The 23,439-nt window shown below is 39.3% G+C and overlaps 2 protein-coding genes across 3 annotated transcripts in view; one reads left to right on the top strand and one right to left on the bottom strand.

Moving 5' to 3' along the window:
- Positions 1–8,413, bottom strand: part of LOC135136943 (neuroligin-4, X-linked-like) — a 41,917-nt gene extending 33,504 nt beyond the window's left edge. The window contains exons 1-2 of the mRNA XM_064066440.1: positions 8,095–8,413; positions 2,339–2,591 (exon numbers count right to left, since the gene is read on the bottom strand). Of these exons, the coding sequence (XP_063922510.1) occupies positions 2,339–2,591; positions 8,095–8,259 (418 nt within the window). The 5' untranslated portion in view covers positions 8,260–8,413. The remainder of the gene's footprint in view (positions 1–2,338; positions 2,592–8,094) is intronic.
- An 11,700-nt stretch (positions 8,414–20,113) lies between these two features.
- Positions 20,114–23,439, top strand: part of Nlg3 (Neuroligin 3) — a 174,803-nt gene continuing 171,477 nt past the window's right edge. For both annotated transcript variants that reach the window (XM_064066407.1, XM_064066408.1), the window contains exon 1: positions 20,114–20,575. In XM_064066407.1, coding sequence (XP_063922477.1) covers positions 20,125–20,575 — 451 coding nt within the window. In that variant the 5' untranslated portion in view covers positions 20,114–20,124. The remainder of the gene's footprint in view (positions 20,576–23,439) is intronic.

A 23,439-nucleotide genomic window follows, 5' to 3' on the forward strand; every position in this document is an offset into this window, starting at 1 on the left:
AAAAGGAATAATTTGTAAAGTTAAAAATTGAAAAATCAAAAATAGAAGCATCCAGATATCTAAAAATTAAAAAACTGAAAAATCTAAAATTTAAAAATTCAACAAATTGAAAATCGAAGAACCAAAAAATTGAAAAATCGAGAAATCGAAACATCAAAAACTCTAAAATTGAAAAATTTGAATTATAAAAATTGAAAAATCGAAAAAGTAAAAATTGGAAAAATCTAAAAGTCGAAAAATAGAAAATTTGAACAATCGGTATACTGAAAACTCCCAAAAGTGAAGCATCAAAAAATTGGAAAATCGAAGAGAAATTGAAGAATCCAAAAACTGAAAAATCCCAAAAATGAAACATCGAAAAATTGAGAAATCGGAAAGTGGAAAAATCGAAATATTGAAAACTCAAAAACCTGAAAATTTAACAAACGAAAAATTGAAGAAATGAAAAACTGAAAAATAGAAACCTTGAATAGTAGAAAAATCGAGAACTGGGAAAATCAAAAATTAATTAATCGAGAAATTGAAACTTGTATAATTAAATTAGAAACGTCAAAAATTGAAAAATTCAAAAATTGTAAAACTGGAACTTCGGAAATTTGGGAAATCGAAAAATGAAGAAATCGAGAAACGGAAAATTTGCAAAATGGAGAAATTGAGTGATGGAAAAATTGAAAATCGGGAAATTCAAAAATAGAGAAATTGAAAACTGGAAAAATTGAAGAACAAAAAAACAAAAAATCCCAAAACTGAAAAATCGAAAAATCGTAAAACTGGAACATCGAAAAATTGAGAAATCGAAATAGATCAAAGGCGAAAATTCGAAAAGTTAAAAATTGAAAAAAGGAAAATTTTAAAATGAAAAAAAAGAGAAATTGAAAAACGGAAAAATTGAAAGATCGAGAAATCAAACATTTAAAAATCAAAAAATTGAAAAACCGACCACATCAAAAAACAGAAAAATCGAAAATTTAAAAATTTGACAAAACCGAAATCGAAGAAGTGAAAAATCGAGGAATCGAAACATCAAAATTGAAAAATCGTAATACCAAAAAATTGGAAAAATTGGAAAAAGACAAATCGAAGAATCCAAAAATTGAAAAATCCCAAAAATGAAACATGGCAAAACCGAGAAATTGAAAAGTCTAAAAATCGAAAAAACAAAAAATCAAAAACCTGAAAATCGAAAAACAAAAAATGGAAGCATTGAAAAAGTGAAAAATCGAAACTTTGAGCAGTCGATAAATCGATAAATGGGAAAATCGAAAATCAATTAAAATTCCAAAAAAGGAAAAATCAAAAAATTAAAATTGAAAAATCTAAAAATTGAAAAATTTTAAATTTAGAAAACTGAAGAAACCAAAAAAATGAAGAATGTGAAGGAATGTTATGGGTCATAAATAAGAAGTAACTGTCATTGTATTTAAAATCATTACATCGTAGACGAAATACGGTTGCGTTCGGTGTTTGACTACCGCCAATCTTAGACTGCGACTCTGCAGCTTATGGTTTACGATTGGACCTTTGATTCGGTAACTTTCAGGTTCTAAAATTTTATCAGTGTACAAAAATAAAGTTGTCACACTACATATGAATCTTCTATCTTGTATTCCTCTTAATTTTGAAATTTTTAAGTGTCTCAGTTCCAAGTAAACTTGTAAACGTGACCGAAAAAAGAGATAGAAAATTTTGCTAAACGTGAGTGCAACCGCTCTGGCAAGAACCTCGGGAGTTTCGCTCCACTTGCCAACGTCGCGTCTCTACGCAAATCCTGGCAGAATATCACACATATCTCACTATGAAAGGTCAACAAACAGAAATTACTCTCAACCAAATAAAATTCGCGCCAAATGTCTTACTTCCAACCTTTCCACGACCCACAGAACCCAGTTCTGAATCACTCTAATCTGTTTACTTTTCAACTATTAAAAGAACTCGAAATCTTCCTCCGACCAAAGAAACTTCCGCCACAACTCAAACTTTCCCCGGCTTTTCTCTACCTTCACACCCCCACCCTGTAAATCATCATAAGAATCCGAATTTGCACTCAACCCCTCTAAGAATTAATAAATCATGAACAAGCCACCGTAATCATCATTACCGCAATCAATCAAAATTTATTTCACCACCAGAGGGAAACTCGTGCGCATCGCGCTTCCTCGAAAAGACAAACCAACGCGTTCACGTGTTCTTCGCAAGCAATAACGTCGGTTTCGCTTCCGCCGACTACCGCACAAATAAAATCCTGATCCCGTAACTTAAAAATCGCAGAAAATTCCTGCAGGAGGGAATTTTCTCGTGTAAATCCGAGCCTCGCTTATTACCGCCGGCGTTGCCTTACCCCTGTACGGCGCGTAAATATTCAAGTAGAGACAGTCCTCGCTCTGGTGTCTCAAGTATTGCTGGTGTCTGAAGAATTCCGCCCTTCGCTCGGGTGTCATCTTGCGGGTGTCTGGAAACCTTTGGGGGCAGACGGGTCCGAACGTGTTGGCGTACTTGATGCTGCTCCCCCAGCCCGGAGCGCTGCCCGGAGGCATAAATCTGAACTCTCCCACAGGCGGCTCGGCGTAGGGGATCCCTTTGTACTGCTCCACCTGGTAGAGGCAAATCGGGGAATAAATTCCCAGAGTAATGAAATTTTTAGGTAAGGCGGGGGCCGAGTGGTCGCTTGCTTTATTTGCTCTCAGTTAGGATTACTCGAGGTATAAGTATATGGAAGTAAACGCGATAATTGAAATGATTAGCCCTTTATGTGTGGTCCCACTTGTGCCTGTGTGCCCTTTGAGTGACACGTAATTATGGAAACTAATGTGATCGACGTAGTACACTTTCGCTCCAGATAATTAGAACATGATTATAATAGTGGCTATTAATGCACATACATTAGGTAATAGAAACACTAATTACCGGTTTTTTACGAAACGTAAACTCTTGGGAAATATTTATTATTATTTAATAAGTTAATAACAGATACAGAAGTTTATATTGTATTGTGTTTTTTGCCTGTAAGTATTGTTAGCTTTAATCATTTAACCAACGAAACTGTTATTTATATTGTATCTGTGTATCTAATTAGTAATTACCCTCATTTCAAATATGTTTACCATGTATATTTGTTAAACAGTTTAGTCAGTACTGTAAATCCTTTGTAAACCTTTACTGTGAAAATGAAATTCGGTTCAACAGTGTAATTATTAATGTTAACTGAACATTATAAACAATAATACATTATTAATGTATTAATTTTCTTTGGCAGCAGATGATAAATGTTTGGAATCGTATAAATCGTAGATATCTCTTTCAATTCTGTTGTTTATTTAATTGAATAGTGAATGGTTGGAACTTTATCTTTTTACAATAGTAATTATAATGTAGTATACTGAGCATACTGAGTATTTCTAAAGCATAAATTACATCTTGTTTCAGGGATATTTTTCATATTACAGCGCGTTTTTTGCAATTCTTTTTTAAATTAAATTTACCAGCGAATTTAGCTTTACCAGTAAATTAAATTCAAAGGAATGCTTGTGAGGAATATTTATAAATATCTTTAAAAGCCTGTCTGGAAGGAACATAACTTATTCTTTATTTGTGAAGTAGGATTGAGTCACCTAAGAGTCAAGTCGTTTTCACGCCGCTTTCAGCTCTGAATAACGTGAAAATTTAAGACTCAAGTTTCAGATTTAATTTACGCAATTTTGATATGTGAATTTTGGAAGCTAACAGGTGACAACGCAATGCTTTTTGTCTGTGTGAAGGAATGAAAGGTTAAAGTTCGGGATTTTACGTTACGCAGCTGGAGTTTCATTGTGATGATTCTTTGAATTTATAATTTTAGTAATCCTGTAAATAAAAATTGATCGAACGTTATTTCGATAGAACTTTCCTCGTCCCTGAAGTGCAGCAAGTACAAGTGAGAAATATATTTAAAGCAGATAACCAAAGGGGAAAAATGCTTTTCGCAAAATAGAAAAACTGAAAATTCGAAATATCGAAACATCGAACAATCGACAAATTTTGATAAATCAAGAAATTGAGAAATCAAAAATCGAAAAATTGAAAAATGGAAAAACCAAAAATTCTAAACATCGAAAATTTGGAAAATCGCAAAATCAAAAAGCCGAGATGTCGAAACATCAAAAAATTCAAAAACTGAAACCTCTGGAAATTGAAACACCAAAGGATCGAGAAAACGAAAACTGAGAGATTTAAAAACCGAAAAATCGAAAATTTTACAAATCGAAAAATTGAAAAACCGAAAAAGTAAAAATTGGAGAAATCGAAAAGTCGAAAAATAGAAATTTGAAGAATCGGAAAATGGAAAAAAATTGTTGATGAATCAAAAAATTGGAAAATCCCAAAAATTGAAAAATCGAAAAAGTGAAAAATCGAAACCTTGATAGAGTAGTGGAGAAAACGAGAAATGGGAAAGTCAAAAATAATTAATCTAGGAATTGAGAAATTGAAAAATTGAATAATTTCAACGTCAAAAATCGAAAAATCGTAAAACTGAAACATCGAAAAACTTCAAAATCGCAAATTCGAAAAGTTATAAATTTAAAAATTAAAAAAGTTTAAATAAAAAAAAATCGAGAAATTTAAAAACCGAAAAATTGAAAGATCGAAAATTTTAAAATTGTTAAAAATCGAAAAATTGAAAAACCGAAAATTCAAAAATTCTACAAACTGGAAATCGAAGAACCAAAAATTCCAAAAATCAAGAAATCCAAACATCAAAAAATCGAAAAAATTGAAAAATGTAAAATATAAAATTTGAAAAATCGAAAAGCAAAAAATGGAGATATCTAAAAGTTGAAAAATCGAAATCTTGAGTAGTCGAGAAATTGAAAAAATTGGGAAAATCAAAAATCAATTAATCCAGAAATTGAGATTTTTTATATTTTTATTTAATTCAATTTTATTTTATTTTATTGAATTTAGAATAGGAGAAATTGAATAATTAGAAACGTTAAAAATTGAGAAATCATAAAACTGAAACATCGGAAAATTGCGAAATCGAGAAATCGAAAATTTGAAAAATCGAGAAATTGAATAATCGAAAAATTGAAATTCGAGAAATTGGAACATAGAAAAACTGAAAAAAAAGAAAAAAATGGAAAATCAGAATGCTGAAAAGTGGAAAAACAAAAAAATCCAGATGTCATAAAATCAGAAAATCAAAATGTCGAAAAATCGTAAAACCGAATTCTCGAAAAATTCAAAATCTGAAATATCTAGAAAACGAAATATCAAAAGATTGAGAAATCGAAAAATCGAGAAGTCGATATCTTGAAAAATTGAGAAATCGAAATAAGACAAAATCGAAAATTCGAAAAGTTAAAAATTGAATGAAAAATTTTAAATAAAAAGAATCGAGAAATTTAAAAAACCGAAAAATTGAAAGATCGAAAATTCTAAAGATTCTAAAAATTGAAAAATGGAAAAACAGAAAAATTTAAAAGCGAAAAGACGAAAAACGAAGAACTGAAAAATCTAAAAATTAAGAAATCGAATCGAAAAATCCCAAATACGGAAAAATAAAAATTTGAGAAATCAAAAAGTCGAAAAGTTGGAAATTGGAAGGAAAACTGAAAAACCCAAAAATAGAAAAATTGGAAAATTTTTGGTTTCTTCAGTTTTTCCTCCCGAAAATGAAACATCTTAAATTTGAGAAATCGGAAAGTGGAAAAATCGAAACATTGAAAGAACAAAAACCTGAAAATTAAAAAATCGAAAAATTGAAGAACTGAAAAACAGAAAAATCGAAACCATGAGGAGTCGAGAAATCGAGAAATAGGAAAATCAAAAATCAACTAATCGAGAAATTCAGAAGTCGAAAAATCGTAAAATTGAAACATCGGAAAATTGAGGAATCGAAAAATGAAGAAATCGAAAAACCGAAAATTTGAAGAATGAAGAAATTGAGTGATCGAAAATCCAGAAACTGAAAACTCGAAAAACAGAAGAATAAAAAACTGAAAAATCTCAAAATTAAAAATCCCATAACTGAAATATCGGAAAATCGAAAAGCCGAAACACCAAAAATTTGAAAAATTGAGACATCCAAAAATTTTTATATGAATAATTCTAACTTTTTTTTTCAAAATATCAATGTCTACGATAAAAAATCGAAAAACCGAATTATCGAAAAATTCAAAAACTGACACATCTAGAAATCGAAACATCAAAAGTTCGAGAAATCGAAAAATCGAGAAGTGGAAACATTGAAAACTCGAAAAATTTAAAATAAAAAAAACGAGAAATTTAAAAGTCGAACAATTTTAAAAATCGAAAAATTGAAAACCGAAAAAAGCGAAGAACTGAAAAATCCGAAAATCAAGAAATCGAATCAAAATGTCAAAAAATAGAAAAACTGAAGAATCGGAGTACTGAAAACTACCAAAAGTGAAATATCGAAAAATTGGGAATTGGAAGAAAAACTGAGACATCTGAAACTGGAAAAATCGAAACATTGAAAAATTACAAACCTGAAACTTGAAAAATCGAAAAACTGAAGAATTGAAAAACTGAAAAATCGAAATGTTTAATCGAGAAATTGAGAAATCGAAAAATGAAGAAATCGAGAAACGGAGAACTTGAAGAATGAAGAAATTTAGTGATCAAAAATTGAAAACCGAGAAACTGAAAATTCGAAAAACTGAAGAATATAAAAATCCCAGAACTAAAATATCAAAAAATGGAAAAGCCGGAACACGAAGAATTTAAAGAATTGGAACATCGACAATTTTTTATACCTACAATTCTGGCTTTTTTCCAAAATATAAATATCTACGATAAAAACGCAACACGGGTTCATAAACCACAAATCGAGAAGTACGTTATTTTATAAAATTTAAATAACACTTAACTTTTGTAAAATTTGGACATGACGTCATTTCAGTGTTGCTGAGACGAGCAGACAAATTTTGGTTAACGTTTCACCATTTACATGATTTTCCTAACAAACATTTAAAATTTGACAAAAATTAGTGACCTATTTTTTCGTAGTCTAGGGGTCATGAAAACATGCTCTTAGTCAGTCGGCCGATGAACTCGATTACAATACTTCCTTAGCTTATGCTCGAAAAGTAAAAATTAATAGTACATTGTGGGTGCAAATATTTTAATTCTAGAAATATCGATGCTTTTAATTTCGAAACCACCATTTCATTTCTGAAGACAAATTTCTGTTTTCTAAAATACATAATTGAAAGATTAGGCGTCAAGTTTCGATCTTTAAATATCGAAACTTTAGCTATTAAGGTACAAAGTTTGTAATTAACCGCGTAACTTTCCATATTTATGAAATTAATAAAGCAATCGCGAAAACTGAATAGAGTTGCTTTAGTGGCAGGCTATGTTAAAATTTTCATTTAGGAGCTCCAATTTTTTTCAAAATGTGAAAATCAAACACATTTATTTTCGTTCCAACAACAAATTTTGTTGACCTTATTAATACTGGCAACGATTATTTTCAACAAAATTCTAAGCTGCCTACTACAAGAATTTAAACAAAAAATACAATTTCAACTAGAGCAATGTGCGTTTTATAATAAATCTTGCCACCGTTTTTGTTTTGGTTCGATATCCCGTGAAACTGACAGCGACAGTAACACGAAAAGCATCGCATTCCGAGGGCATCAAATTAATCTCCGTTTATTTGGAAATTTCTCTAACACTCAAAAACAATAGCACATCAAGGGTTTGTTTAAAAATACCTGAAACATTCAGGCGTGCACACATTTTTGCGTCAAACTAGACAATAACAAACTTCAATCACATCTTCAGAAATATACCATGAAATCGTTAAGAAAATAAGTGGAAAAAGGTTCCAAGAAGCTAAATATAATGACCACGTACACATTTTGAGTAGAGGGACCACCAATTGGTGTGGACGATATAACGTAAATTTGATAACTACTTATACATATTAGTTTTTTTTTTCTTTTTGTTATCGATTTTTTTGGGAAACAAAAACTATAGTAAATCTTCATGAAACTCGGGACACATCTTGGCCGTCAGCGGGACCTTCACTACCGCGACTTTTGACCACCACAGCCTCCACCCCGTCCCAATTTCGACATATGTCCCACTAACCGGCGGCAGTTTGTGGTTGGTACGGAACGCCACGACCACCCCCTTCACGCGCCCCTGCTTCAAGGTCACGACGGAGGTGTTCTCCTTGACGTAGGTGGTGGCGTAGTCCCCCCTGCACCAGGCTAACGTGACGACGATGGTAAGGGCGGCCGTTATGTACGTCATTTTTTGTGCATCGCCGCTCCCGATCGATCACTTATCACGCACATTCACGCACCAACCTCAAGCGCTTTCGCACCCGCGGACCTTATCAGACGCGTCATTATCACATCACCGGATTTATCTATCCGAGGAAGGCGAGCGAAGACTGAAATGTCGAGCCTCCGAAATCCGAACGGTGCAATACCGCACGTGACTCGCCGCTATTTCGGGATATTTTGGACGAGTAAATATTCGGGCGTACGTCGGGGATTGTTGCCGGTTTATAAATAGGTGCTAAATAGAACTTTATAAATACGAGCGCACTATTTACCCTCGGAGGCTTAGCTACGGCGAAGCTGAAACGAGTGGAATGTTTGCTCGAGTATAAATATTCGGAGTATCTACGGGTTGCTGTAATTGCGCTAATAAGAGCGCTTTGTGCGAGCTTTTGGTTTTGGAAATTCTTTGGGCGAGAGGAAGGTGGTGCGCAAAAGGTGATGTTCCAAGGAACACATCTGGCGGATGTGGAAACCCGAAAATACACCGACGCGCAAAAAAATACACAATTAGTCACACGAAACCTTCTCTTTGAGCAAATTTTACTCGATCATTTCTTTGAAGTGACGTCATCAGCTTTCCGGAGAGGATGAATACGTAAACACCTACACTCAAGGTATTCACAGAAAAAAGTTCACAAGAATCGCTTGACCAAATTTTGTTATCTGTCCAATGGATCGTCAACGGACAAACTGACGGAAACCGGAAGCCGTGAAACTCAGGAAGCATGAAATTAGCTTTTCGTCAAATCGACGCTAATACACAAAGCGCCGTTGACACAAAATGAGTTTTTTGCACGTAATTGTAAAAACCCTGTAAATTTTCCGATAAATTGAAACAGGTGAGGTAAAATATCAAACAAAAAGTCGCAATTCGATAGACAAACTGAAAATTGTGTACACAATGAAACTATTAATAAAGCGCTGTCTTAATAAGAGACAATCATAACCGTGTTGCGACCGATCAGCAGGGTACCTTCATTAAAAATTCTACATTACTTCGAACACAATCGCCGAGACATTTGTTTCGGATTCGAAACAAGTTTTATTAAAAGAAGTGCAAACGAGAGCTCCGGTTCGTTTCAAGTTATACTTCTCCCGGTAAAACTTTTAATAACTCTGCTTTATGAAACTTAATAAACACTAGAATACTTGTGTCTCGCGATTTTATGAAAAGTCATCGCAACAATTAAGTTTTTTAATTCGTTGTCGTTTAACGCAGCCCCGAGCCTGAAAATCTTGTCAAAACCTCGCACAAAAACGTACTTACGAACTCCAATCAAAACTACACTTATCCCGCCATTATCCGTAAGCCACTCTCATAATGAAATAATCCTCTTTGACGACAAAGCGCGATTTCGTCCGGGTTGTCGACTCTCTTAACTTAATTGCCGTCGTCGCACGGCAAAAAATGAAAAGCTATTAGCAAGTGCATAATTCTCGCGACTAAACCTCTTAAAGTTCGCCGAAAGTATCTTCATCTGATACGTCCAAAAAGGCAAAAACTGAGTTAGACAAACTCCGCCTGCAGAAAACACAATCAAAGTTCGACGGGGAAAAATTCAAATCCGACAAGTTTCGGATCTTCGCGTATAATCTCTGTTAAAATAAAGACAGAGCAAATTACTTTGCTGTTTGACTTGTTAAGCGAATTCTGCCCGCCCTGACCTCGATTTAAAATCGAGAAATATAAAATTCAAACCGCCGTAATTGAATCGTTCGATGCGGACTTCCACGTCCCAGGACAACGTTTGTGCGCTTTTGGTCAAGGTAAGGCACTTTGTGATACAAAGTGACTTGAGAAATTTCATTTCCGAATCGACATAAAACCAGAAGGCTGCAACTGAACTTAATGCGACAAGTCCGACGGACGCATCGCATCTTGCGATAGGTGTGCGCACTTTCCGATATGAATTAATTTTCGCGTTTTGTTGCTTCGTCACAAAAGCCGCTATTTTCGTCGTGGTCAAACCCTGTTTTTGCATTCCGTGTATTTATTAACCGGTTTCGGGTAGTAGCGACGTGACGTCGTCATAAACGAGTTCGAGCTTAACCGGCGTAAAATAAGCTCCTAACCACATTCGCTACCTTCTGGCGGAATTCTAAAAATAGCGCCACAATTCCCCTATTCCGCCGCAAATCAAAATGCGACAAGGCAGATCATCCAAAAATGCCTCTTTCCCGAGATTATGCGTAAATAGGTGCTATATGAAAATGAATTCGCGGCCTTATTCCTCTTAAAACTGTAAGTACTCTTCGTTACGCCGCGAAAGCCGAAGATTTAGCAGAAAGCGGAGACGCCGATTACTCGGAATATTCCCACGTATAAATATTCAAAACATCTCCCGAACATAACCAAACAACGGGTCAGAGCTCGCCGATCCGCAACTTAAGGGACTCGCTGGAGGAGGTATAACATTTTTTCCTTTTTTCTATGATAAAACGATATTAATACAGGTACTATGCGTCAAAATGCCGCTTCCAGCTTTACACTGACAAAATAACGTATTTTAAAGACCCCTGTCATACTAAATATTTGTTAGTAGTACAATTTATTCAAAATATATCATAAATTAATGCTATTGTGTCCATTATTATATTAGAAACTGGTAGATTAAATTTAGTTATGAAATAATAATAAGTTTTGGAAATAATTTCGGAGGCTTCCACGGGCAAAATCAATACATGATCGTTTTCCGGGTTGGAACCGCGTAAATTGAGTTTTTGGGCTCAACGTTTCTCACACTTTCGTAAGTGGCATCTTCAGGAGTTTGAGTTTCGCCGCTAGTATGGTTGACATACTGAGTTACCGTGCTCTTTTCCCTTATTCTTAACCCTGCTCCTGAAGATGCCACTTACGAAAATGTACGCAAAAACTCAATTTACACGATTCCAACCCGGAAAACGATCATGTAATAATAATAAGCTCAGGTAAATTTTGGCAATAATTGCTGATTGCATTTAGGGCAACAAATGGCGCCTTCGTCCCACCTTAAAAATAATCGAGACAAAGTCGCGCTTCCGCCACGCGCGAATGAAAGTGACTCACGCGAAAATATTTTTGCAATATTGTTGCGCGGGAGGAAAACATCCAATTTAGCAATACGCGATATTGCCAACGTTGCGAAAAGAGATTTTTTGCGCGATAATAACCCATGTCGCATAGGCAACCAGTTATACAAATGGGGCTTAGTTTTACGTCTTCATCGTTCTTAAATACGACAAGGGTAAAATCGATCCGAGGAGCGCCGCCACCTTGGGGCGGCGTGATTAAGGGTCGCTAGTTATAAGTTGGCAATAACGGCTTTATGCCGTTTTAAAACGTGCGCTGTTTTAATGTGGCACTCGCCGTTTACGGCGACGGTAATGGATTCGCGACTACACAAGATGGATTTGACGCTCTCGCCGTGGATTACCGAAATGATTTGTATTTAAATAAGCCGGACGAGCCAGGATCCAGTCAATTTCCGCCACGACGAACACACTGGATGAAAGCAAGAAAAATAAGGCGAAAGGACGAAGCGTAAAGGCTAAGAACGGTTATCGCTTCGGGCAGAGAAATATGGAATGTGTTCCGAGGCTGATAACACTGTCCACTAGACTGATTGCTCGCTGACAGGATCCTTCCAAAGGCTTGCAAATACGAGGGCAAAAATTACGGCGCAGAATGCGGACGGTATCTTATAATACGTCCTGCGAAGACGGCGATTCGGGTTTACGACTTGATGAGATTTGCGGACCTGGCGGGTCCGCACCTCCTCCTAGAGACCACTAGGAACGACTAATTGGTAAGCAATCACAGACTGATTCCATTTTCGCAAATCGACATACTCGGGGGCGACTGTAATAACTCTAATTGATGGTAAAAAAAAACCCTAATGTAAAATCCGCTCACCAATACCAACATTATTTCCGTATTTACTTAATCTCTCCACCAATTCCGCGCTCATCCCGCTCCTGATGCGAATTAAGCGTCCAAGTGGCAAAGACGCTCAACTACATTAGCGACGGTGTGCAGTTATGCATGTTATTCGAAGAGCCCCCTGCACTCAGGTTTATTAATCTTCTCTACTCATCACCCGAGGCTAAATTGTTGCATCGAGCTTCGCATAACTGTAGTACCCACAAACTATGCGCGCTTGGTTAGTTTTAAGACATTCTTAGCAGACGCACTCAATACCGTATTCAAACCGACTCTAATTTTAGCTGCACAAAGACGTCTAAAACAGATGCTTAACTGATCGGCATGCACAAGTGTCTGTTAATTCACTGGTACATAATTGGGAGTCTCGCTACAATCGTATTTTTAAAACGAATTCGGCGCCTTCTCGGAAAGTGCTTTCATGGGCTTCCGGTCGGAGGAATGTTTTTGATTTTCGTCATTAGCCGTTGCTACTAAATTTAAAGAGATGGTGAGTTTAAAGCGGCTTAAAATTAATTCCGCTCGAAAGAGGAAATAATTCAATGCATCTGGCGTGTTAAATCAATGGAATTTTGTTTTGCGACCAGTCGTGCTTAAAAACCGCGCTTTCTGCAACGTAGCCGTCGTTCGATGGATTTTTATGGTCCGCTGGTAAACGATGCACAAATGCAAGTCGTAGTGCAGACAACGTGGAGCTTAATTCGGTTTTCCGATTTTCACTAACCCAATAAATAACAACGTTCTTAATCCGAAAAGAGTACGGGTTTTTGCAGGTGAAACAATAAACACGAACTGTGTTCGTTCGAACAATTCAAAAATAAATGATGCACGCGTCAATCGCGCCACGTCCAAAGCGATGAGGTGTCCCGATTAGAATGATGACTCGTGGTGCATGTCGGAAAGTAATTATATGACCATTATATCGTCGACTACCTAAATTTATGCACATGACATGATCAATCAAATTTAAATAATTCATCCGATCCACTCCGCAAACATTCCACATTATTTGCGTTCCCCGGCAAAAAAATATCAATTTGTTGCCCCGTTTCCACATGAGCTGCCATGTCCGACTGCGGCGAGCAGTCGTCGGCTATCAGCAGTTCAGAAATCAATTCAGGCCCCGGAGTCAGCTAAGCCGTGTTGGGCTTATTGATGTCCTCGCATTTGTCTGTCCGTCCCTCGTATTCAAACCGACACCTGAATGTCCGACTTGACTGCTCCACGACCAATCCGGACGGACCGGAGTTCATCTCGCTCCGGATCCGCTCTGATGGAAGATGAACTGAAAATTAATTTCGCAAGGGATGCGGCTCTAAATCGGGATGGAAATTGTGATATTCTGGGCTGCAGCGATTCCCGCGTCGGTCGTGCACTTTGCGCTCCGAACTGTGGGGCTAATAATAGCGGCGTTGACAGGCGTATTATGGGTTGCAGAAACTGAGGGGTGGCTGCTGGTCAAGTTAGTTTAGTTGGCGAAGTTTGTGACTGTTATCTTGAAGTATGGCGGCGGGAAGCGGCGGGGGCGGGCGCCCTGCACCTTTTGTGGGAGCGTCACTGGAAATACGAAGTGTCCTAACGACAATGCGTCGGTGATATCGGCCGCAAAATTTACGGGAAATAAAGTCGGGTCAACAAGATTGAATTAGGATTCGAGTTGCGTAGCCATACTTGGAGGGACTTTGCACTGGCGTGGGCTGTATAAAGTCTGCCAGTGACACCGTTATTCTCAGGCCGGTTGCATCAATCAATATTTTTAAACTGACTCTAATTCTGTACGTGGTCACCCAAAGTCCAAGAAGGTAATAGATCTTCTGGAAACGAAAACCGCAACGCTTACCTCACAATTAAAAACGTAACTTGATGACTGTTTGCGAACATTTTAGGTAGTATGAATTCAACGCTCTGTGAAAATTACTTAATTCTGTGAGTTATATTGTATAGAAATTGTTGTGTAATATATCAAGTTGAAGCCTAGGGGGCAAGAAATAATTTGATCAAAACCGTAAGGAGCTAGCTGGTACGCAATTGTATTTAAACTTTGAATAGGGTTGCTCACTTACATCACATATTATCGATACACTTTTGCTGTACCATACATCAAGTATTGTTTTTTTGAAATGTGATGAATTAGAAACAGAAGTCAGGTTGACGTAATTTATACCGATACTAAAAATTTACGTCATTATGGTTTCACTGATTCTCTAATTATTAAGTCATACTCATTTGGTCGAGAAGCTATTCTTCTCCATTTGTCGCAACATCCGGTGTCTCACAGGACTCCAACTTCGGACCATTATTATTTTTAATCTTTATAAACGATATAGTTGGTGTGATATCTTCAGAAAAGTTTTTATTTGCGGATGATCTGAAGCCTCATAGGGAAATCATTTCAATAGAAGACTAATCGTATAACCATCACCATTATTATTATTAACCTCCGTTTTATTTACGACATCGTCTCCGTTTTTCCTCTTCGGATGAAGATGTGTCGAAGAAGTCGCTCGGAGGGTGAGACCTGGCCGATCGGGGATTGGCGGTTTGTTGGGGGCGGCGTAAAAACTATCCGCCGCGTTATCTGCCCCATCGAGTTCGGCAAGTCCTTCCGGTCGTTAGAATAAACTTGCTCAATAATTCAGCGTTAATCTCGAATTTACCAATTTTCTAATTGCACGCCTGTACATTTAGTGTTTCGAGAAGTTGACCGTAAATTAAAACTTGTGACTTAAACAACTCGGAGAGTTCGCCCCACCCACTCGCGCCGCTCTCCACTTCCGTTTCGCCCTCTTGCCCTCGATTTTTCCAGCTATTATTCAAGCCGATCCGCCGCTTTTCCAAAATTGCGTCATTAAATTATTATTTAATGATTTCTGTTTGCGAACTGTCGCGTATTTATTCGTAAAAAATCTCGTCGGAACGAGGGACGTATGGATCGGAACTCCCCTCGTTTGGGAAAAAAAAATCATTAAAGGAATTATTCGAGAGGAGCCGAAACAAAGAAATAAAACGGAGCGGACGGTAATGGCGTTAAAGACTCCAGAATCAATTCATTTCATTTAAAATCCATTAGCATTCTATATCGTGATTTTGTATTTTGACATGGACGTTAATAAATTGTATCTGGAGCTCTTAAATAAAGAAATCATCTCTAGTAAACCCATTATCTGATGAAATATCGTCGGTAATGACAGCTTTTTCCGATATTGAGTTACAAGTTGTCAGTCCGAGTTGCCGTCTCCGCACGGGGGATAATGGAGGGGAGGAGGAGGTTGCGACTTCTCAACTTCATTAAGGGTAAACAGTAAACAGTATTTGATTACAAGCGACAAAGTATTATTTCGTGCGACGGACAAAAATCGACCTTGATGGTGTTTGCGCTTTTTATTTATTAACTTTGCTCGACGAACCGTGATATACGCTTTCGCTCTAATCACTGCTCCAAAACTGTCAATTACGAACGCGAAATTCAATAAATGACAAACACGGTAATGCGCACTGATGGCCCTAAAACAATAGAACGCGTCTTAGCCCAGACAGCCGACACTTTAACACCTGGCCACTGGAAATCTGACACAAGACTCGCAATTCCAAATCCACCACTGGAAAATCTACGCGATGTCAGTAAACATCCAAAGGATTTAACATTAATGCAGACATAACACAAGCACGTTTTTCAGCAGTTTGTGAGATCAAACAAACTCTTACTACGTTGTGTTGTAGGTCATGGAAACGTGCCGCCTCTCAATTTTGGACTTTACTAAATCACGATAAATACCACACGCCTTAAATTACAGGTTACAAATGAGATAAATTACAAATGAGAACTGTCATAATGAGGCATAATTTCAGCGAAGCGGTAAACAGTCACTGTTTTTGTTGCTGTTAGTGTCACCAGTGCAGTCTTTTTAATTTAACAAACAACGCTTTAAAATGTATTTTAAATTAATAATTGATTGCAAATTTAATTGCCGTTAGCGAAACTCTATATTTATTTTAGGATGTTTCTTCCTGTTTGCATTTAAACCTCGTTAATATTAACAAGCTAGTGTCCCACTAGTTTACAACATGAACTTTGTTATTAAAAAATCTACAATCTAGCTAAACCGTAAATGAGATTTTTAACACCGAGTACCGCAGACACCGACAGTTTTCGAGCCTTCGGTCGTTCAAACTCAACGCAGAGCAGCCGTTCTTTTAATTCTCGTTTACGCCCAGACTGATTTGAAAGCCGCAAAATATGGCCCGTCGCGAGTTTAATTTGGATTTTTTATTAAAACGAAATTGTTAACAGAACGTCCAAACTCATTAGAAAAATTTAAAATGCTTCACTTTACAACCGAAAGGTAAATCTAAATTTAGACCGAGCGAGCAAAAAATTACCCAAAACGTTAATTAACTGTTAAACACCAGCCCTCATAATTTACGACATCGGAACGAAATTACACCCCGACTGTTTAAAAATTTGTATTGTTCCGAGTCGTTTTCGTTAAAAATTCGAAAATATGAGGAGGGTTTCGCCCCTACCCTTTCGGTCTAATCTAATTTGGATCAGTTAAACTTAATCGCTCGTCAGCGGTATTCTTCCGTAAGTTCGGTAATTAAATGCAAGGTAAGGGCGAGCTGCGAAAAATAAATTCATCCGGCAATTTTCGACGGAATTAGATTTGAAAAAAAAAAAGAGAAGCGGAAATTGAAAGAGATCACCGGATCGAAGCGCGATTTATCGCTTAATTGCTAGTTTCCCGCCGATATCCCCGCACTGTACTTGGTCAGCTGCACTAACGACCCGTTAAATACTTAATTAATAGTTACATCGGCATCAACAATCCTGCAGCAAACAGGAATTTGTACGGTGCGCGCCCTGTTTAATTAATTCGTATTCGGTGTTCCGGTAATCCTCGAGGAAAAAATTTTAATAAAGGCCCGGCTTTGATGGAGACGCCACCGCGCCGCAGTTTTCGAACCGATGAGTGCCCCCTTTCCAATTAGGCGTAATCTAGCGATCGCTGCAAAATTAGCTCAAGACAGAAAGTAGGGGCACAATGCGGAGCGAAGCCCCACTTTTACGTCGGGCTATTAAGCAGAAGAATAAAACAAGACTCTGGGTTCCATCAAAGTAGCCGATAGCGAGGAAAACCCATTGAACGAGTTGATTAACGACGATTTCAAAGTTCGACTTCAAAGTCGGCGCGGTATTGCGAGAGCGTTTTCGGGTCCAATCGCGCGGACTAATGCCAAACCCGCGTAAATATTTATTAAAACGGGGCAGGACTCACCAACGGACATTCTAATTCAGAACTGCCACGTCCGAGTGGTTTAGGGCGGATTCGGCACGAACGAGATCGACCCCGATGACACGTTACGAAGAAAACGAAACGGATTTGCCGTATTACCACAATTATAAAATATTTTTTCTGATGTCTTGTTCTCGTCGTATCGCACGAATTGTAACCCAAGATTTATCGAAGTCATACAGCGGAAGTTCTAATCTAACACGACGAAAAAACTGACAAACGAGAAATTCTACTTTAATGACATATTACAACAAAAAAACAAGAATCATTTCAGGCAATTTATACGTCCTTTTGCAATCCTCCCGACTGCGCCAATTTTGCGCCGCTTATAAATTGCACTATCTGCAAAAGAACCTAAATAAAACTAACAGTGCGCTGATCAAAGAGAAGCCAATCGCGTTCGTTCTATTTAACATCTCCGCCTTTCGATAAACAGCTTTCCATCTCCGAGGCAATTTTTCCCGCAACGCTATCAAACACAAAAGTTGCATCCTTACCGACGTTAATTTCGCGTCGTCGAATCCGGCGCTAACATTTTAAAACAATGTCGTCTGGCGACAAAGTTTCAAACCCACATTTTATTTTTCCCAACTGCCATTTCCTCGCCGCCCTTTGACAAGTGCAGATTTTAATCATTTCCCATTCGTGCATCCCGGCGCCATCAATTTCCCCTGTCCGAAACGTCGCGCAGACCTCCGCCCGTAAAAGCGCACTTTTCATATCCTAATCGGCCGGGCTTCCGTCGAAATTTCCAATTCGACCGTTTCGTCCGGCTCGAAGGACCAATAAAAATTCACTCGCCATACGCGTCCTCGCTACGGAATCAATTAAAAACCGTGTCGACGGCATAAAAGGCCTCGAAACAAAAGAGCAAACGCCGCCGCGACGCACCGATGCTCCGGGACGCCGACAGAAATACAGGAACGAGTCCTAGTTGTATTTTCGCAAAAGAGGAGCGCACGGACGAAGATTAAATATTTAAAAGCGCTATTTGAGCCGGTGCGTTCACGCATGAGGTCTAAGGGGGTCTTCGGGCCGAAAGTAATTAGGATTAGGAGCATAAGAGACAGGTTTCCTTGCGGGGACATGTTTGCGCTCTAAATTAGACGCAAATTGGAAACGTCGATGTCGTTACGCACACGCCGGAACGCCGGCGGGCGTCGTAATGAAAAAAGCTCGGTCGCCCACCAAAAGGAAATAAAATATAAACAAGATGAATTTTATTTGCATTTAAAAATGGTGCGCTTTTTCCACTTGAAGTGGGCATTTTTTAGGTCCAATTTCCATGCGGATGGCTCGCATTTCTCTGAACACATCGGCTTATCGCCGGCTCGCTTCGATGCGATAGCGGAATGGGCGTCACGTGATCGACGCTCGCATGCAATTTTTTGCCAAAAAAAGACATTCCAAAAGTGGACATCGCTCGAGTCTATTTAAAGCGACGAACGAACGTAAACAACGACAGTCTTACGATACGTTGTATTTGAAAAGGAAGATCAGTTACTTCGAAGTTTAACAGCTAGAGATGGATTCTCTTTTAACGCGAGTGTCTAATTTCAGGCACACAAGTTCAATCCCACCGACTCGCCATTTTTAAACCCATCTCTAAAAGTGTGCTTAAAAATGGCGCAGTCGATTGGATTACTCTAATAAATTAGAGCTAATGGAAAATATTCTCTATTCACAAGAAACGTAAACAACGAAAGTCTTACGAAACATCATGTTTTGTTTTCAAAGAACGTTCATTTACTTGAAAATTTTATAGTTATATCTTACAACGCCGATGTTTAATTTGTGGCACATAAATTCCGTCCCACCGACTGCGCCATTTTTAAAGCCATTTCTAAAAGAGTGTTCAAAAATGGCGCAGTCGGTTGGATTGCTCCAATAAATTAAAACTAACGTGAAATGTTCTCCATTTATTTTTGCAAAAACACCGAATCCGCAATATAAAAGCCATGGTAGTTTAAACCAAGTGCTTCTTAGCGATCTTGTAAAAGTGGCCTTAAGAAACTGCCAGCCCTTAAATTAATCGGGCCTCGTCGAAGCGTTTCCGGGCGTTTACCCTACAATTACTTTAATAAACAGCCCACCCCAGAATTATAGTTCTAGTCCCCTCTCGTTTCCATCAACCGCCTAAATGGTGGTCTACGATATTTTCGATACCGCAGCCGTCACCAGCCATTATCTTACTAATTCCCCGTGCAAGAAGCCGCCAATTGCAGACTTGTCGCATCGAGACCTGCCCCCAGTCCCCCGCCCCCACCAGCGGCACCCTTTCGCCGCAAAAACCCCTAATTATCATCCGAAGACGAAAACTCCACACACTTTCTTTCCGAATTAGCAAATCGAACGTTAGTTCTGGCGTTGGCCGCACTTGCGCGCGGCCGGCGCTAGTGCGCAGGCCGGCGTCCCGACGCTCGCGACGCCAGTCAGCCTGCAGCAGCGAGCGCGTGACGTCAACGTTCCCGCGAGCGCGAGTGCTTCCGATGTTTGCTCTAATTACCGGTGAGCCGGTCCCGAAGGCAGCGAGCGCGCTCCCGCTCTAGGCGGCGGCATGTGGGGGGAGTAGGGGGCAGTCGTCGTCAGCATGCCGTCGTAGACGCCACCCCCGAAGATGGCCCCGGCTCGCCGCTCCCTCGTGAACAGTGTGCTGGTGCTGCTGGCGGCGGCGGCGGTGGGGGGCGACCCCGCCGGCCCCGACCAGCGGGCGCCCCTGACCTCGCGCACGGTGCGAACTAAGTACGGTGACGTGAGTGGCGTTATCGTGACCCTGGATTCCAAGCACCTGGAGCCGGTGGAGGTGTTCCGCGGCATCCCCTACGCCAGCCCGCCGCTGGGCAGCCTCAGGTTCATGCCCCCGGTCACGGGGGCGCTGTGGTCGGGCGTGAAGATCGCTGACAAGTTCAGCCCCGTCTGCCCTCAGCGGCTGCCGGACATCGCCAACGAGACGGCGGCGCTGAAGAGGATGCCCAAGGGACGGCTGGAGTACCTCAAGAGGTTGCTACCGCACCTCCAGAACCAGAGCGAGGACTGCCTCTACCTGAACATTTACGCACCCGCCCAAGGTAACACCTCCTGGGGCTCACCACGATAAAGCTTTCAATATTTATGGCACACTTAATGCGAACATTAGAAAATATCTTAAATAAAATCGCGCCTTCTCCGGAATTAAACATGGAACGAACTATATATTTAGTACAGTAAAATATGATTGTAATCTTTTTTTAATGCACTTAGTTGGAACGAAGGGGAAACTTCACAGTAGGGGACGCTGCTTCCGAGTTAACAGAACTTGAGTTAAGAGCGGAAACAGTTATTCCTTAATTTCGAGGCGGGAGTGGGCGCAGATTCAGACTTCACTGACCGTCACAAAACTTTTCTGTGTGTACCGCATCTTGTTAACAGGTGAAGCCTGGGGATATCAACGAGAATTTTGGAAGTCTTTCTGGAATAAAGTATTTAACATTAGAGTGGGCAGCAACAACCTTTGTTGGGCAGCTTTTGTAGTCGGATTTACTGTTTCAAATGAAAAGATCTGGGGACTTGATTTAGCACTGTTAAATTTAATAAAGGCAAACTCGCTGTCATAGCGGCCTTAAAAAACGACCCGAAAGTCCATAATGCGATAAAAATTTTTAACGCTTTAATACGCCTACGTCTTGTCGAGGCTGAAATCTCTTGTTTGTTACATTGGAACTACACGTAATCACATTACGCCGACTAATGCCAGGGAATTACACGCACTCCCACAAAATTATCGAATTATTTCTATAACAATTAATGTTGTGATCACGATAATAGCATACATAATGAATTACCCTCCCAGTATTGGAATCAACCCTACACGGAGAATAAACAACTTGATTAAACAGGAGGAATTTAATATCTTTTTTGGTCTGTTGACCTTACAAGACATTCTTTCTATTAATAACCGAGCATATCTCAACATTCCTCGGCAAATATTGATAAAGTCTCGCTGACAAAACAAGTTGTTGGTGAATATGTTAATTTTCATCTCACGCAATTTTTTCTTCGGTTGCGACATTCTTGAGCGATCGAGCGATCAACAATCAAAAACAGACGCGAAAAGATTGCTGCCGCGATCCCACTCAGAGCTGGAAAAGGATACTATGGGAGAAGAAAGAGAGACAATAGCAGAATAATAATGAATCTAGTTCCAGAGACTACGACCGATATTCTCGTTTAATGAGAAAGTCACGTGATTATTAATCGTAAACGGGAACTGGAATATTTCCACATCCTTTTAATTGTGGTTGGGGCAGCCATGAATCTTCGGTTCACTCCCAAGTGCTTTAGCTCGACCTGTTGGCACTGCTGATTTTTCCGAATAAATTAAACATCTACCCTTTTGCTCTCACAGTCGAGAAAACCGGACGCAAATTCCGACTCTCTGGACCTTCACTGAAGTCAAATTTAAATCAACCGTTATTTGTTCGAGACTCTTAAGTAAGTTTGGCGATGTCTTAAAACGAGGCCACGCTTCTTTCCGCGAGCTCCGTTGAGCTTTTGTGTGACACACGTCAAAACGTAACTCGCGCCTGAGGCAAAGCAGCGGAACCAAGTCCCCCAAAGTTTGCTAGTTATTTAATTTAATTTATGTAAAACTCGTCGTTTGTGTCCAACGAAGAAGGATCGCGTCACGACGCACCCCCTCTTCGGAGTTTTTGAAAGCACGAATTCGATTCCGACGTAATAAGAATGGCGACATTCACGAACGCTTGCTCACTTCGCGTCCATAAGCCCGAAATTTTTGTGCGCTTTCGCAAGACTCGTGCCTATGTTTATTTAAAAACCTCTTCTTTGAAGCAACGTTCTTACTTTGAAAAAACCGCCGGCGGCAATTTCACCTTTGCATAAAAGACACAAGCTGGAAAGAGGCCCTCAGAACCCGAATCGTCCGCAACGGAATTCGAATAACACTCGCTCCTCCAAAAAAGAAAAAGAAATTACCCGGAACTTCATTAAATCTAACACACATTTCATTCTCGCCGTCCCGTGTACCTGACCCGAACTTCCCGGAATCTAATTTATTAGAAAATTGTGTCCATTGAAATGGTCCAACTTTTTCCCAGTTCTTATCCCGGTATTGACCGTATAGAAAACTTGGTAAATCCTCGTAGTTCGTCGTGGCCGAACGAATTAGAGCGATATTAGGTGTCGGGGCAAACAACTTCGCCAAAAGGAAGAAAAAAGGAAGATTATTAATGGATAGTGGTGTATTTCGTCGAGGGAGTCTTGTCGGGGGGGATTACATCTGAAAAAATCTATTAGCGACGTGCCGTCGGTGTCGATCTGACTACGTCCACGCGTTGGAAATTTGGTCGCGCTTTGGCCATATTTTCGGCGGCTTTTCCCCATGTGTTTTTGCAAGTTTGTGTCGACAGGTGAGTTGCCAGCCGACATCCTAGCAGATTTAGGGGATCAATAGGGTTGTATTTATGTCATAAATTGTATAACGTTATAAATTCAGAGCTTCGTGCGACTCCTGGATAAGTCCGAATAAAATCTGGAGGATTCCGGTGATCGCGAGCTGCACCTCCTAACGCACATCGACAGCCGACAAGTTTTTGTGTTCCCGGATCGATCCCTCGTCCAAATTGCGTCCTGGATGTTATTTAAAGATGATGTAAAACATTGTGATTGACTGTTCCGAAAACTCCCATTGTGCCGACACATCGGAAAATATTTGGCAAAGCCCGAGGAAATTGATGGAAACTGCAAAAGAAAATGATCCGGAGTGTTTGTGAGAAGTTTCCTTTGAAAAGGAAAAACATTTTCACTTTTGGACGTATCCGATCTGTCGTAATAGATATTTGCTTTACATCGCTGATTCAGATATGGCTGGAAATGTGAGGTGGTCCTCGCCATCTAGTCGAGTGCACTCGCTTTGCGCTGCGGCGGCCTCAAG

Source organism: Zophobas morio, unplaced genomic scaffold, assembly GCF_036711695.1.
Source record: "Zophobas morio isolate AGI-343-1 ecotype UQ-CSIRO unplaced genomic scaffold, CSIRO_AGI_Zmor_V1 ptg000028l, whole genome shotgun sequence".
Classification (NCBI taxonomy): domain Eukaryota; kingdom Metazoa; phylum Arthropoda; class Insecta; order Coleoptera; family Tenebrionidae; genus Zophobas; species Zophobas morio.